Source organism: Pelodiscus sinensis, chromosome 4 (assembly GCF_049634645.1).
Source record: "Pelodiscus sinensis isolate JC-2024 chromosome 4, ASM4963464v1, whole genome shotgun sequence".
Classification (NCBI taxonomy): domain Eukaryota; kingdom Metazoa; phylum Chordata; order Testudines; family Trionychidae; genus Pelodiscus; species Pelodiscus sinensis.
This window is the reverse complement of record NC_134714.1, coordinates 51,538,989-51,554,705: the sequence shown is the minus strand read 5'-3', so window position 1 is coordinate 51,554,705 and position 15,717 is coordinate 51,538,989. Positions and strand designations below refer to the sequence as shown.

Sequence of the window (15,717 nt, the reverse complement as noted above, 5' to 3'; positions counted from 1 at the left end):
GTGGGGAGTCTGCAGCAACACTAGAAGACATTCTGGTTTTTGCAACTGGTACCAGTTCTATCCCACCTATTGGTTTTGAGCCTGAACCCTCAGTTGAATTTATGTATATAAAATACCCTGTTGGAAACAGACAACCTAACTGCTTACAACTTCCAATAACAAAGACATATGAACAGTTTAAAAACAAAATGGACTTTGCCATCAGCAGCGCACTAAGACTAACAGGAGTATAAATATTTTTTGTTACTAAAGCCTATATAGCAAATTCAATATTTCTGTTTGTGGGATGTACCTTCTTACAAGCTGCTATTACATTTGAGTATTGATGGCCTCTGTTCCCGTCCCAGTTTTTTTTCCCCCGGTTTACATGAAATTGCTTTTGTTGTTTGGCCATAATATTAACTTCCAAACTAGAGTATCAGATATTTACAATATTTTTGTAACTGGTCATTTTAAGCTACAAAACTGGGGGCGAGGGGAGCCCAAGTTGTATTTGTTTAATCCAGTGTTTCTCAACCTTTATTTATAAAGTACCACTTTAAAAAAAAAAATTAAGTATCCCCAGTACCTACAGTTGCAGACACAATTTTTTTCTACTATTGCAACACATTTGTTTAAATAACTTAATCGTAGCTGAGCAGGCGATGAAATTTTTGTGTGTAAAAAGTACAAAAATAATGAAGTGCTGTAAAACACAAAACAAAAATTCAGTTTTCTCCAAATTTCAGTTCTGTTGACATACCCCTCAGACTTCTCTCAAGTACCTTTAAGGGTACTCGTACCACTGGTTGAGAAACACTGATTTAATCCATATGCTTACAAATCAAACTTGTTCTGAGTTTATTTTTATGTTTTTCTACAAGAAAAAAAACAAGTCACAAGAGCAATGGGCTGAAAATAATTTAAATCTGAAAAGTCAGTAGTACTTACTTTTGTGTACCGAACTTTTGATAATGATATTACAAGTTGTAGAAATTAAAATTGATATGAAGACATTTTTAAGCTCAAATGGGGTATAACATTTTAATATCTGTTGAGTCATGTTCCTTTTGATCTTGATTTCAAAAGGAACTCGCAGCTTAGCACTTAAAAATTGCCAGTTTTGCTGTAGATAAACATGGTTACCTAAGTATTTTCAGTGCTATAACCTTATCCTGTATGTAAGTATGCTTAACACTTTGAAGTTACATGATTTATCAAAATCAAAGCAGGCACATGTTTATGGTGATCACTCTAGACATTTATAATATTTTTGAAATAATGGTGATGGGTCACTGCATCACTTCTATACATGTTTTTTCAGTTTTATAACATTAATATTTTCCTTTTAAAATACTAATGATGTGTTAAGTACACAAAAGACAGAAAATGTGGCGTTTAAGGGTATTATACCTTTGTAAGAATGAATCATAATTCCAGGAAGACTGAGGCAAAATAATGAAGTTTTGAGAACTAAATTTTTGTCATTTGCACATAGATTTTTTAATATATCAGTGTTACACTATAAAATATAGAATCAAAGAAATAAAATTTGATGAAGAAAATCTGAAAGTTTGACTCTTAAAAATTGTGATTTAAAAATTAAATGTGAAATTCTTAGCCTTACAGCTATTTCTACAGTTTATTCCCAATGTTGCTCATTAGAACAAGAAGTTCACATTTTACTTGCACTGGATTGAGTAATTTTAAAAACAATTAGCACCATAATTGCTTATTATTATTTCTCCTGATCATTGCCCCAAAACTCCATTAGTCAAGTAAACACTTCCTTTCTTTGCCCTCATGTTAAACACTGTTTTTTTCTCAACTGTTACTGCCTTTTGAACACCATCAACTATAGAAGATACATTTAACAAACTTAATATTTACAATTCTACAGTAAATTGTGGTACCATATAATCCCATTTTCTACTCAAATATACCGCAGTTGCCATGGGTATCTGGATCAATTCATGTTTAATTTTTACTGAGATGCACTGTAGCTCACAATTAAGATAGTACAGGAAACATTTTTATGTTAATTTTAATTTTTTTTCTAATTAAGAGGAGGATGAGTAACTTTATAATGTATCTATACAGAAATATGTTGACGAGAAATAAGATTGTATACTTAAAGTTACTTGATTTGTTTTACTTTTTGGATATTTCTCTTAAAGCTGTTTTTTTTTTTTAAATGTATTCAATCATTGGAAAATAGATTGTAGATCTTATTCTTTGCCAGCTGTCCTTTGTGACTTAGGTTTTTTTCTATTAATTTGATTATCTACTCTATATCTCAAACAAAGACCATCTTATTTATATTAAAACATGAATTCTTAACTATTCTGATTCCTAGAAATATTTTAAAAAATCAAATATTAGCCACTTTGAAGCAAGCTCACTCATAACAAATACAGGCAGTCCCCGGGTTACGTACAATATAGGGACTGTAGGTTTGTTCTTAAGTTGAATCTGTATGTAAGTCGGAACTGGCGTCCAGATTCAGCCGCTGCTGAAACTGATCAGTTTCAACAGTAGCTGAATCTGGACGCCAGGTCTGACTTACATACAGATTCAACTTAAGAACCCCAGGCATCCCCAAGTCAGCTGCTGCTGAAACTGATCAGCGGCTGATTCCAGGAAGCCCGAGGCAGGGGCTTCCTGTAGTCAGCCACTGGTCATTTTCAGCACCTGCTGACTTGGGGACACCTGGGGCAGAGCAGCTGGGGTGCTGCTGGGTTGGTCCAGTGGCGCCCAGAGCGGCGCTACGGAACCAACCGGCAGCGCCCCAGCTGCTGTACCACAGGCGTCTGGAGCAAAGCCGCGGAGCACGGGGGCAGCGGGACAGCCCAGACGCGCCGTGGCTATCCTGCTGCCCTCGGGCTCCGCGGCTTTGCCCTGCTCTGCTCCCCCTCCCCCTGGTCTGCAGACCAGGGGGAGGGGGAGCAGAGCAGAGCGGCGGAACACGCGGCCAGCTGACAGCCCAGACGCGTCTGGGCTGTCAGCTGGCTGCGTGCTCCGCTCTGCTCCCCCTGGTCTGACCTCCTGCAGACCATGGGGAGGGGGAGCAGAGCAGAGCGGCGGAACACACGGCCAGCTGACAGCCCAGACGCATCTGGGCTGTCAGCTGGCCGCGTGTTCCACCGCTTTGCTTCCTCTCCCTGGTCTGCTGGAGACCAGGGAGAGGAAGGGCCCCGTTCGTAACTGCGGATCCGACATAAGTCGGGTCCGCGTAACTCGGGGACTGCCTGTAGATTACAGGCAAGATCCAACACTTTGTGTCTAAAAACAAATAAAATAAAACCAAAGCGCTATACGCCTCTTCTCCCCCCCCCCCCCCCCCCCGAAAAAAAAAACCTTCACAAATGCAATGTAGTTCAAAGCAGGTCTGGGCAAATTATGGCCTATGGGCCAGATCTGGCCCGCAGATGCTGCAGGGAGCCCCATGCAGACTCCCCACTTGCCTTGCTCCACACACTTGCCTCTCAGAAACGCAGATTTGGGGCAGTTTCACTTTAAAATCTGAGCCCAGTGGGGAAGCTTTAGGAGCTGTTCCTCTCCCCCCCCCCCCCCCCCGTACAATCCCATTGGCCAGATTCTCATCAGAAACTGGCCAATGGGAGCTGCCTGTTTCAGTAAGAGGCACCACAAAGCACAAGGGGCTTGTAGTTATTCACAGAGCACGTGGCTGCAGTCAGGGAGGCTGATTGAGGTACATGCTGGGAAGTCTCCTGGCCAGACCCTGCCTCTGGCGCCGCAGCCCTTCCCTTCCCCAGCTCTCTGCCTTCCTACTCCACATAACCAAATCCTCTGCCCCCCTCCTGCACCCATACCCCCTCCCAGATCTGGCACCCCAATTCCCTGCCCCAGATCACAGTCCCCCTCCTGCCCTAGCTCACAACCCAAATTCCTGGACCCCCTCCTGTGCCCCAATTCCCTGTCCCAGGTCACAACTGCCTCCTTCACTCAAATTCTCTTCCTTATCCCAAGCTCCCTTTTGCACCTAACCTCCATCCCTGACCCCATACCTCCTGCATTAATATCATGGAATAGTGCAGCCCTCCACCACTTTCCAAATTATTGGAGTGGCCCGTCAAAAATTCTTGCCCACCCCGGGCCAAAGAAATTCTTTGTGGAAAAGAAAATCCTTTAAGCAATCCAAAGGATGGATGAATTTTAAAGAAGCTCAACTGATGCAGTTTTTCAAACTTACTGAGGACGGATTATTATGTAAATTGTAGCTAATTAGTTGCAAGCTTTCCTCTGTTTTCAGCTACTAGATTGTATTAAAATGCATATAAAATGTACATAAATACTATAAGTATCTTGAATTCATGATTTGTACCTGCCACTGAAGTGTTCTGCAAATATGACTGGAATCTGAAATTGCACATTACCAAAAAAAAAGTCAATGCTCAGGCTCAAACTGGCTTAATTAAACATTTAGGATAGCCGAAAAGTATTTTAATAACTGGTACGATTTATCTGTTAGCCATTACAAAAAAAGTCTACTTTTCTCAAGATTCTTGTAACTACTACAGTGGTTTATTCAAGTTTCTCCCTGAATTTTTTTTCAGTTGTTCAAACTACAGATTTATCGGGAGGAGTCTGTAGGGTGTGGTTAGTCTTTAATGTTACATTTTAGAATCTCTGAAAATGTCTGAAGTATAGACATTTATTTGTATTTATCTACACCATTATTTCTTTAAGTACTTCAAAAGTAGTGTCCCTTTTAACAATGTTTTATACTTAGTAGGACAGGATCTTACTCTAGTTGTGGGCCAAAAAGTCTGGTAAGCTCTCTTTTTTTAAATAAAGCTGATTGTATCTCTTGAGTTCCACTGATTAGTTATTAGAAAATATTATTCTGTTTTTCTGTTACTGTACACAGTGTTCTTGATTTTAATTCTTCTGTATCCTCAAACTATTCCATGTTTTTCCTCTCCTTTATTCTGATGATCTTAACTGTGGAGATGAGTAATAATATATAAAAGTGACTTCAGAAATGTCTACTACCAATGAAGGCCTATGTGTTCTGGTAACTCTCTTAACTTTCATGGAAAAGTAGCTCATTTTGTGTGGTGCTCCTTTTGTTTAAAATTCTGCAGCAAACACATATACTTACATTGAACTAAACAAGAAATGCAGCAGCTAGTGCAGTATTCCTTGTTAATTGTTGCTTAATTTGAGGTTTCAGGGGTTTTTTATTTTAATTTTATTGGGAGGGGGGCAAATGTAAAGACGGGAGAGTTTGTGGTTTATCAAAAGAACAACTGTTGGGCTTTAGGCACTTGAATGCAAGGTATGTGGTGTGGTTCTGTCATTTCTTTTAAAAGATCAGCAATAATATGGATAATGACGTTTAAGTGTTAGAATTTGAATTTTTACCTCAAATTGAAATGAATGGAAGCAATATACATCTGACTTTTTTGGGTGCTACTGTTTCAAGTTTTCTGATGATTTAAGGCAACAGGTAAATAGCTTATCTCACTTAAAAGGCTATCTTATAAGCAAAAGAATTTTTCACTATGGTTTATATGGAGATTCTGATGCACAATTGTGTGGCAAAAGGTAGACACACTAAAGAATTCTACAACTTTATAATACTCAGGGCCCTAAATATAGCTTTGAAAGATTTAGTTTTTGAAAGTTTCATAATGGTGTGTGTTCTCATTCTTGTACTATGACTTTGCAAAGTTGGTAAAAAAATAAAGCATTTCTTGTATTGCATATTTTGCTTTAATTAAGCATTGTAAACCCAAATTAATCCTTGCTTCAATTCTTGTTTCTTCCTAAGAACTTAACACTGAGATTAATTGGTCCTTTTTGTGCTTATTTTCCAGCATATATATATATATAAAAATTACATTATCACTTTCAACTTAATTTCTCATATTCCCAGAATAAATGGCTTTACTACATTTAAAAGTAAATTATCTTTGTGAAGTACAAAATTGTTTCATTCATTAGAAAGTTATGGTGTAGTGATATAAGTTTCTCACTATTTCTATGTCAATCAACTCCTAAAATTTAATTGATTGAACTTGGTCATTTAAATTGCATATGCTCAGTAATTTACCATTATACAAAAAAAATAAATATTACATGAAAGCAAAATTAGGAGTTAAGAATGCTGCTTATTTTAAACCTCCAGTATTAGCCAGTGCTATCTGTTAAACACACAATAGAAAAGCTAGTTAGTACACCATTTATATAATAAACATTCCTTGGATGAGATTAGTGATTCCGATCAGAAGAGGGACCATCGTGGTCATCTAGTCTCACCTTCATACACTAGGGATGTAAAATTCCATTTAATTAAAAAGTTAAATGTAGTATTGGCACTATGTTTACCTGATTTAAAGGGGTTTGGGCTAGAGCAGCCCCATTACAGGAAGAAGTTGCTTCTCATCTTCCCCGCCCCCCCCCCCCCCCCCGGGGGGGCTGTCACTGCTGCTGTAGCTTCCAGCAGCCCTGCACGGGGGCTGAAGCAGCCCTGTGCCCGCAGTTGGGTCGCTCCCAGGTACAGGCTAACTGTTACCTGGTAAGCATCATCTATTAAGAATGATTCTTCATCCGAATCCTACACAGATCATACCTCACCCATTAAATTCTGCATTAAGGCCATAACTTTTGTTTTAGATCTGTCATCTTTTATAAGCAACTTACTTGCTTTTCTTAGAAATTTTATTACAAATAATCTTAAATTTTATTACAAATAATCTTGGGGAGGAGGGACAGCTCAGTGGTTTGAGCATTGGCTTGCTAAACCCAGAGTTGTGAGTTCAATCCTTGCAGAGGCCATTTAGGGATTTGGAGGCCATTTGGTGCAAAACATTTGTTGGGGATGGTACTTGGTCCTGCTGTGAAGGCAGGGGACAGGACTCAATGACCCTTCCAGTTCTAGGAAATAGGCAATCTCCATTAATTAAAAAAAATTTTTTTTAATTTAATAGACGACAGATTTTTAAAACATTGTAGCTTTTTTAACTTTGGCTCTACATTTTAAAAACATAGGAATAATCAAGTCAAATAAGATAGCTTGGAACTTCCATCAGTCAGAATTAGCTGATAGAGGAAGTCTTGCCAAAAAAAAAAAACTTCCTATTTTTTTTTCTTTTTAAAGTGTTAGTTATACAGGCAGTCCCCGGGTTACGTACAAGGTAGGGACTGTAGGTTTGTTCTTAAGTTGAATCTGTATGTAAGTCGGAACTGGCGTCCAGATTCAGCCACTGCTGAAACTGATCAGTTTCAACAGCGGCTGAATCTGGACGCCAGTTCTGACTTACATACAGATTCAACTTAAGAACCCCAGGCGTCCCCAAGTCAGCTGCTGCTGAAACTGATCAGTGGCTGATTCTAGGAAGCCCGGGGCAGGGGCTTCCTGTAGTCAGCCACTGGTCAGTTTCAGCAGCGGCTGACTTGGGGACGTCTCGGGCAGAGCAGCTGGGGTGCTGCTGGGTTGGTCCAGTAGCGCCCCCACTGGACCAACCCAGCAGCACCCAAGCTGCTCTGCCCCAAGCGTCCTGATTCAGCCGCTGCTGAAACTGACCAGTAGTGGCTGAATCAGGAAGCCTGGGGCAGAGCAGCTGGGGTGCTGCCGGGCTGGTCCCGTAGCGCCCAGAGCGGCGCCACGGGACCAACCGGCAGCGCCCCAGCTGCTGTACCACAGGCGTCCGGAGCAAAGCCGCGGAGCACGGGGGCAGCAGGACAGCCCAGACGCGCCGTGGCTGTCCTGCTGCCCTCGGGCTCCGCGGCTTTGCTCTGCTTTGCTCCCCGTCCCCCTGGTCTGCAAACCAGGGGGACGGGGCTGCAAAGCGGCAGAACACGCGGGCAGCGGACAGCCCAGATGCGTCTGGGCTGCCCACGTGCTCCGCGGCTTTGCTCTGCTTTGCTCTGCAGACCAGGGGGACGGGGAGCAAAGCAGAGCAAAGCCGCGGAGCACGCGGGCAGCGGACAGCCCAGAAGCGTCTGGGCTGTCCGCTGCCCGCGTGTTCCGCCGCTTTGCTTCCTCTCCCTGGTCTGCTGGAGACCAGGGAGAGGGCCCCGTTCGTAACTGCGGATCCGACATAAGTCGGATCCGCGTAACTCGGGGACTGCCTGTAATTATATTCAGTGTGTGAAGTAACCAACCTTATATTTTACTTCCAGCACCACAGCATTACATGCAATGCAGATCTTTTCAACAAAGTAGATTTACAGTTCTTCCTTACAATAGGGAATATATACTACAGATATAAAAAGCTTTTAAAAAGTAACCATTAAAAATCTTAGCGGTTTCATGCGCTGTGGGAGCCTGCAGCGTAGCCAGTTCCCTAGAAGGCAGCTGATATGTGCCAGCCCCATACTGCAAAGCCCACAATATCAGAGCTTGCAGCTCAGCGCAGCAGCCGGCTTTCCAGGAACCAGCACACACTAGCAGAAGAGTTTAAGCGCAACTGAAACTGATAAGCTAATGCTTATTGTTTGTTAAACTCTTACATCCCTAATACAGGGTGGCTGTCTCTAGACTGGCCAGTTTTTCCAGAAAATCAGCCAGTTTTCCGGAAAAACTTGCCAGCTGTCTACACTGGCAGCTTGAATTTCTGCAAAAGCACTGACTTCCTACTGTAAGAAATCAGTGCTTCTTCCGGAAATGCTGTTCTGCTCTCGTTCGGGCAAAAGTCCCTTTTGCGCAAAGCTTTCGCGCAAAAGGGCCAGTGTAGACAGCTCAGATTTGTTTTCTGCAAAAAAGCCCCGATTGCGAAAATGGCAATCGGGGCTTTTTTGCGGAAAAGCACGTCTAGATTGGCACAGACGCTTTTCCGCAAATCTAGACGCTCTGTTCCAAAAAGCATTTCCGGAAAATCATGCCAATCTAGATGCAGCCACATAGTTCAATATTTGAAGAGAAGAAGTATTTAAATATGGACAGCATAAAATGCCCTGAGTAGGATCATTAATCTACCTCCAGTTCTATGATTTATACTTTTAAAGTGCCAATTGATATAAACTGGTATTTTTTTTCAACTAGAGAAGCAATAAATTGAATAGATGCATAAAGCTGCAAATAGGTTTATTTTTTTTTTAAAGGGTAGCTTTGTTTCCCTCTATTGGTATATAGTAAATCATTTAAAGTTGTGATACTGTTATTGGTTTAACAAAAGGAAGTTGTCAGTTGCATACAAGCAAAACGGGAATCAAAGACTAGTTTATGAATAGTAGCATGTATATATTTGTTTTTCCTAAAGACTATCTGAATTGTGGAAATTAATGTCTTCTGGTTAAACTAACATTTAGCATGTTATGTAACACAAAGTGAATGTTTGAAAAACATCCATGTTTATTAAAATACACATTACAGAACTTTGGAATTTTGTAACTAGTTTTAGCTTTGTTTTTTTGCCATAATTGTAGTATATAGTAGCTGAAATCTGTTGCAGCTTTCAAGTACCATACTTAGCATCTATGTCAATGTTACTCCATGAAATAAATACATTAATTGTGGGAGACAACTGTCATGTGTATAAAATCTTTTGAAGTGCAATAAAATAACTGATTCAGTTAGTAAGCAATTGTATTAAAAGTGTATTTTCTTCAAAAGCAGTTAAACTTCATTTAGAAAATGAAGTGATTGTGGCATCCAGGGTGTAGCACAGGGGCAGGCAAAATATGGTCAGTCAGAACAGCACATGGTCGCCAGAGGGGCAGCTCTGAGCCCTGTATGGAAGCATGGTAGGCAGGGAGCCTGCCTGAGGGAAGTGCTGGGCTGCTGCCCAAGAGCTGTTTAGGTAAGCACCTCTAGGCCAGAGCCTGCCTTTGGCACCTCAGCCCCTCTCTCCAACCTTCTGTTCTCTTGTAGGGTTGCCAGATAGTTTCACAAAAAATGCCAAACAGGGTGGGGGAAAAAAATTGGTATAGCAAAAAAAAAATAAAGATGGGGACCAAAGCTGTTGAGCACTCCCCCCCCCCCCCAAAAAAAAAACCCAGGGACCAAAATCGAGCAAAAAACCAACCACACAAAAACAGAATCATACTCCTCCTTGCCCCTACCAAAAGTGGCAGGGGAAGAATGTCCCAAGCACTTTTCTGTCCAAGAAAATCAGAAAATACATTTTACATGCCTGGTACTTTCTGGATTTTTTTACAGGACATAAGCTGCCACTATTGGACACCTGGCAACCCTATTCTCCTCTCTTCCCCCCCTCCCCACCCTATGTAACTCAACTGCTCTGCACCCCAATCTCCTATCCGAGGTCACAGCCCACCTGCACACCCTCCTGCTTGCCTGCCCTAGGGCTCAACCCCCTCTAACACCATACACTCCTTCCTGCACAAGTCAGAAGCCCCTCTTGCATTCATATCCCCTCCTGGATCCTCTACCTCCTCCTGCACCTTGGTGGTCTTCCAGCCCTCCGGCACTTCCTCCATTAATATAATTGAAGAGTGTGTCTCTTAACTTATTCAATTCTTGGCAGGCTCACCCCGATCAAAAATTATTGGCCACTCCTAGTGTAGCAGCTACCGTAGTAACAGGAGCACGGTGGCAGATCTGAAATGCCTACAGTGAAGGTGTTCAAAAGTATTTAACTACCTAACACCCGCTGCGCACAAGTCCTATTTATCGGTAGTGCTTACGTCACAATTTTTCACTATCCATCCAGTCGCAGAAGCTACCGCCGCCAAGCCCCGCCCCTTGGCTCTGCTTGCTGTTCAGGGGCAGGGCACGGCGCGTGACGCTGCGGCGCGCCAATTGTCCCCGCCCCCCGCTCTGCTTCGACTGAGGAGACGCGCCACGTCGCCGGCTGGTGCGTACGCGAAAGTGGGCGGGGCTGGCCGTGAAGATGGCGGCCGGGATCCGGGAGAAGCAGACAGGTGAGGCGCTCTCCTGTCTAGTCCTGCCGCGCAGCCGTGTCACGGGAGGCTCGCGCCGCAGCTGCCGCCCCAGCCCGGGGGCGTGAGCAGGAGACTCGGGGCCGCACCTGGCTGCGGCTACAGGAAGATGTGCAGCGGCTGGTAGCTGTGCTGCCCAGCGCTCCGGCCGCGGGAGCACGGGATTCACTCACCCTCCCGCGGGCAAAGGGTAGCAGCGCGGGGCCTGTAACAAGCGCCCCCTCCCCGTCCGGGCGTTCCTCTTGAGGGGGGGCCTGTCAACTCTTGCTCCACCCACCCCTCTGAAGCCCCGCCCGCGGGGGGGGGGGGGCTCTCGCACGACTTCGCCCAGAAGCCCCAGCCACTGGCCATCAGCTGACCCACCTCGTCAAGCCCCTAGCGCCCCACTGAGTTCCGCCTGCCCCTGATCCGCTCTCCTAGAAGAGGCCCCAACTCTGCTGCGAGTTGGCGCTCACCTGACTAGTCCTACTCGATCCGGGCGAGTAGAATGTCTGGAAATAGTTGAGAATGGGCTTTCTGGAACCATTACTGTGATAGAGGACTGCACTGCAGAGACTTCTGGAATGTAAAAAATCATAATTACATAGAGCCCAGGGCACCAAAATCCCCAGACTTTGGCTTTCCTGTTGCAAACTAAGTAGACAAGTGAATGGGTGAGATGGCACAAATTATGCAAAAGAAAGTGGTTAGTACATTTGTTGACTTCTGGAAACTGTTTCTCTTTGTTGTGACTCTGTGACAAGAGCAGGCTGAAAACAAGGTGTGAAGACAGAAATATGAGTCTTTGGTGCATGTATTTGCTATTAGCATTAAACAAAACACCTGGGAAGTATATGAGTCCTGGAGAGTCAAGGAGATAGGGAAAAAAATGAAGTTAAATAGGATGAACATTAGGGAGACTACTATTGATAATAGGGCTAATGCATCAACTTTTTTCTTAGGCTAAATCTGTACCACTTCAGTAAGTCTACCTAAGGTATGCAACTTCAGCTATGTGAATAATATGCCTGAGTACTGTGTATAGATATGGTCTCCTCACCTCAAAAAAGATATTTTGGTATTAGTTGCTCTTTTCTGAACCTTTTCTAAAATGATTAGGAGTTTGGAATGGGTCCCATATGAGGAGAGGCTAAAGAGACTGGGACTTTTCAGTTTAGAAAAGAAGAGACTGAGAGGGGATATGATAGAGGAATATAAAATCATGAGTGGTGTGGAGAGAGTGAATAAAGAAAAGTTATTTACTTGTTCTCATAATATAAGAACTAATGAAAATAATGGGTAGCAGGTTTAAAACTAATAAAAGAAAGTTCTTCTTCACACAGCGCATAGTCAACTTGTGGAACTCCTTGCCAGAGGAGGCTGTGAAGGCTAGGACTATAAGAGAGTTTAAAAAAGAGCTAGATAAATTCATGGAGGTTAGGTCAATAAAAGACTACAGGCAGTCCCCGGGTTACGTACAAGATAGGGACTGTAGGTTTGTTCTTAAGTTGAATCTGTATGTAAGTCGGAACTGGCATCCAGATTCAGACACTGCTGAAACTGACCGCCAGTTCTGACTTACATACAGAATCAACTTAAGAACCCCAGGCGTCCCCAAGTCAGCTGCTGCTGAAACTGATCAGCAGCTGATTCCAGGAAGCATGGGGCAGAGCAACTCTGCCTGGGGCTTCCTGTAGTCAGCGCTGGTCAGTTTCAGCAGAAGCTGACTTGGGGACGCCTGGGGCAGAGCAGCTGGGGTGCTACTGGACCAACCCAGCAGCACCCCATCTGCTCTGCCCCAGACGTCCTGATTCAGCCGCTGCTGAAACTGACCAGCAGCGGCTGAATCAGGACCTGGGGCAGAGCAGCTGGGGTGCTGCCGGGTTGGTCCAGTAGTGCCCACGGGCGCTGCAGGACCAATCGGCAGCGCCCCAGCTGCTCTGCCCCAGAGTCCAAAACAAAAGCCTGGTCTGCTGGGGGGGGGGGGGAGCACACTAGCTGCGCCCACCCCCAGCAGACCAGGGACACGGGGAGCAGAGCCGCAGCAGCAGCGGGGTGCCGCGCCTCTGAGGCTTTGCTCTGGCAAAGCCTCAGAGGCGCGGGACCCCCCCGCGGCTGCGGCTTCAGTCCGGGTGCCTGTGGTCTGCTGGGGGCCGTCCCCAGCAGACCACAGGCACCGGGTCTCAAGGGGCAGCAGCAGCGGTTCCCGCGCTTCTGAGGCTTTGCTCTGGCAAAGCCTCAGAAGCGCGGGAACCCGCCCGGTGCCCCTGGTCTGCTGGAGACGGTCTCCAGCAGACCAGGGGCACCGGAGCAGCTTATCAACGGGGCTTTCTCGCCCCGACTTCCGGGGCGAGAAAGCTCCGTTCGTAAGTGCGGATCCGACGTAAGTCGGATCCGCGTAAGTCGGGGACTGCCTGTATTAGCCAGGGGTAAGGAATGGTGCCCCTGGCCTCTGTTTGTCAAAGGCTGGAGAAGGATGGCAGGAGACAGTTTTCTTGATCATTGTCTTTGGTCCACCCCCTCTGGGGCACCTGGCACTGGCCACTATCAGCAGACAGGCTACTGGGCTAGATGGACCTTTGGTCTGACCCAGTATGGCCATTCTTATGTTCTTTAAAAGCGTACACATTCAGGTATGCTCCCACTTTTCAGTATGGCAGTGCCCACCATCTGTTTGTGAGTTAGTCTTCAGAAACGTTTCGGCCCTATGTTTTGTGTTCTTCCTGCTATAGGAAATGATAGAAAAATAATTTTCCTTCTGAAAAGATGCAAACTTGCTAAGAGCCTGGGAATCTAGAGGTCTAATGGACAGAATTGAGCTGAGGTATAGGAAACATTCTGGCAGATATTTTAATAAACTAAATTGTCACTACGTTACATTTTGTCCCATTGATAAGAAAAATAAATTCTATTTTCAGGTTTAAAGACTCTTTTTTAATTTTCTGTCAGCAATAGCTATTTGAACTTAATAGAACTTAATAGTTTCGTGTTGAGAGCTATTATTCTTGACTTAACTCAAAGATTGTAAGGCTGGTGATGGGACACTTGTTGGAGAGGACTCTGAGTTACTGCAGATAATTTTTTCCTAAGTGTCTGGCTGGTGGGTCTTGCCCATGTTTTCATGCTATATTTAGGATTGAGAAGGAATTTTTCCCACAGGTCAGATTAGCAGAGACCCTGGGGGGATTTCCCCTTTCTCTGCAGCATGAGGTATTGGTCATTTGCAGGTTTAAATTAGTGTAAATGGTGGATTTTCTGGATTTTGGTGGAAGTGTTTAAATCATGATTTGAGGACTTCATGTGCAGGAGGTCATATTAGATGATCCTGATAGTCCCTTGTGACTTTAAAGTCAGTGAGTCTTTGGGGGAAACATGCAGATTGTGTTGTCTTGCTTTGGACCTTTGGTCAAAACCAGTACTGAACTAACCTCCCAAAGTACCTATCATCTTTGGAAACATATTTTGTCTCAACAGTACATATTTTGTCTTAACAGTTATGAAGTTAAAAAGTAAAACTAGCACAGTAGTAATTGGATATTCTAATCTCACTATTTTTCAGTGGCCTTGAAGCGTATGTTGAATTTTAATGTTCCTCCTATTAAAAACAGCACAGGAGAGCCTGTATGGAAGGTAAGAGAACCTATTTGTCTTATTCTGAAGCACGTCCAAAAGGTTAGATGATCAGATTTTAACCAATTGGAGGTAAAAAACTTGCAACTGTTCGGTAAACATCAGACATATTTCTGACATATTGTAGTAGTAATCTGCAATTTCTGATACTTTTCGTGCCTTGAGAAAAGTAATCTTTATAGGCACTTTATCTTTACATTGAGCTGACACTTTAAATTATTAAAATAATTTAATTTCTTTACATTTGGAAACAAACTATAGTACTGAAGCAAAAGAACAGATGGGGAGGAGATAGTAACACATCATTGAAAGTGTTTGTTTCCTTTTTTAAAGTTTTAGTTTTAGTTTTGTGCACAGTTTGATTACTTTCACCAATTATCCTCTGAAGATTTTGTTACAAAAATATACCTCTTTAATGCCACATTTCCAGAGACAAACATAATTAAGATGTGAACAAGAAAAACTGAGCAACCTAAGTAGACTGCTTAGTTATTTTTAAACAGTGGCTATGCTCTTTTCCTTTGTGTTGTTAATAGTCTTTGTGCTGTTTTTGTACTTTAATTCTCTTCCTCTATAAGGGTTTTTATCCTGTGCGCTGTTAATATGGAAAATTACACATTTTAGTTGATGAAAAAGATACATGTTTAAAAGTGCAGCATCCTAAGGTAGACAGTATTTAAATAAAGTTCTAGGAAAACCTATTAGACATGAATTGTTTAAATAGGAAATCTAATTCAGTTAGAGCCCATGATTGCTGCTTTGCTGTTTTTTTCATTATGGCATTTCTGGAATAATTTTAATTCCCCCAAATGGTATTTTCCTTCTTTTTTTTCCTCAGTTTTTTCTCTTTTTCAGGTCAGTGGAGTTCCTCTTTTTGTGACACTTTGCATGTCACAATACTTACTCTCCTGTTTGACTGTCATGAAGCACTGATTCTAGCAAGATGTCTCTATTTTTTTTTCTGATCACTTAGAGTGTTGTCCTGCTTTATTGTCTCTTTAGTAAACAGTAATGATAGGAATGGAAGAAATCACAACTTCTAATTAAATTTTCATATTAATAAATATTTTACAGTTTTCTATTCTGTGCTTTATAGGTTCTCATTTATGACAGATTTGGCCAAGATATCATCTCTCCTTTGCTATCAGTGAAAGAGCTGAGAGACATGGGCATCACCTTGCATTTGTGAGTACTTTGTGAATACTTTTGTTATATCTGTTTGTTTATACTTCAAACCATATATAAAAACTCCAGATG

The 15,717-nt window shown here is 43.1% G+C and overlaps 2 protein-coding genes across 4 annotated transcripts in view; both read left to right on the top strand.

Annotated features, from left to right (window-relative positions):
- G2E3 (G2/M-phase specific E3 ubiquitin protein ligase) overlaps positions 1–9,529 on the top strand; it is a 63,670-nt gene extending 54,141 nt beyond the window's left edge. For both annotated transcript variants that reach the window (XM_075926989.1, XM_075926988.1), the window contains one exon: positions 1–9,529. In XM_075926989.1, coding sequence (XP_075783104.1) covers positions 1–233 — 233 coding nt within the window. In that variant the 3' untranslated portion in view covers positions 234–9,529.
- A 1,163-nt stretch (positions 9,530–10,692) lies between these two features.
- Positions 10,693–15,717, top strand: part of SCFD1 (sec1 family domain containing 1) — a 105,430-nt gene continuing 100,405 nt past the window's right edge. The window contains exons 1-3 of one of the 2 annotated variants that reach the window (XM_075926991.1): positions 10,693–10,833; positions 14,390–14,460; positions 15,557–15,645. In XM_075926991.1, the coding sequence (XP_075783106.1) occupies positions 10,803–10,833; positions 14,390–14,460; positions 15,557–15,645 (191 nt within the window). In that variant the 5' untranslated portion in view covers positions 10,693–10,802. The remainder of the gene's footprint in view (positions 10,834–14,389; positions 14,461–15,556; positions 15,646–15,717) is intronic. The other variant, XM_075926990.1, reaches the window with a different exon arrangement.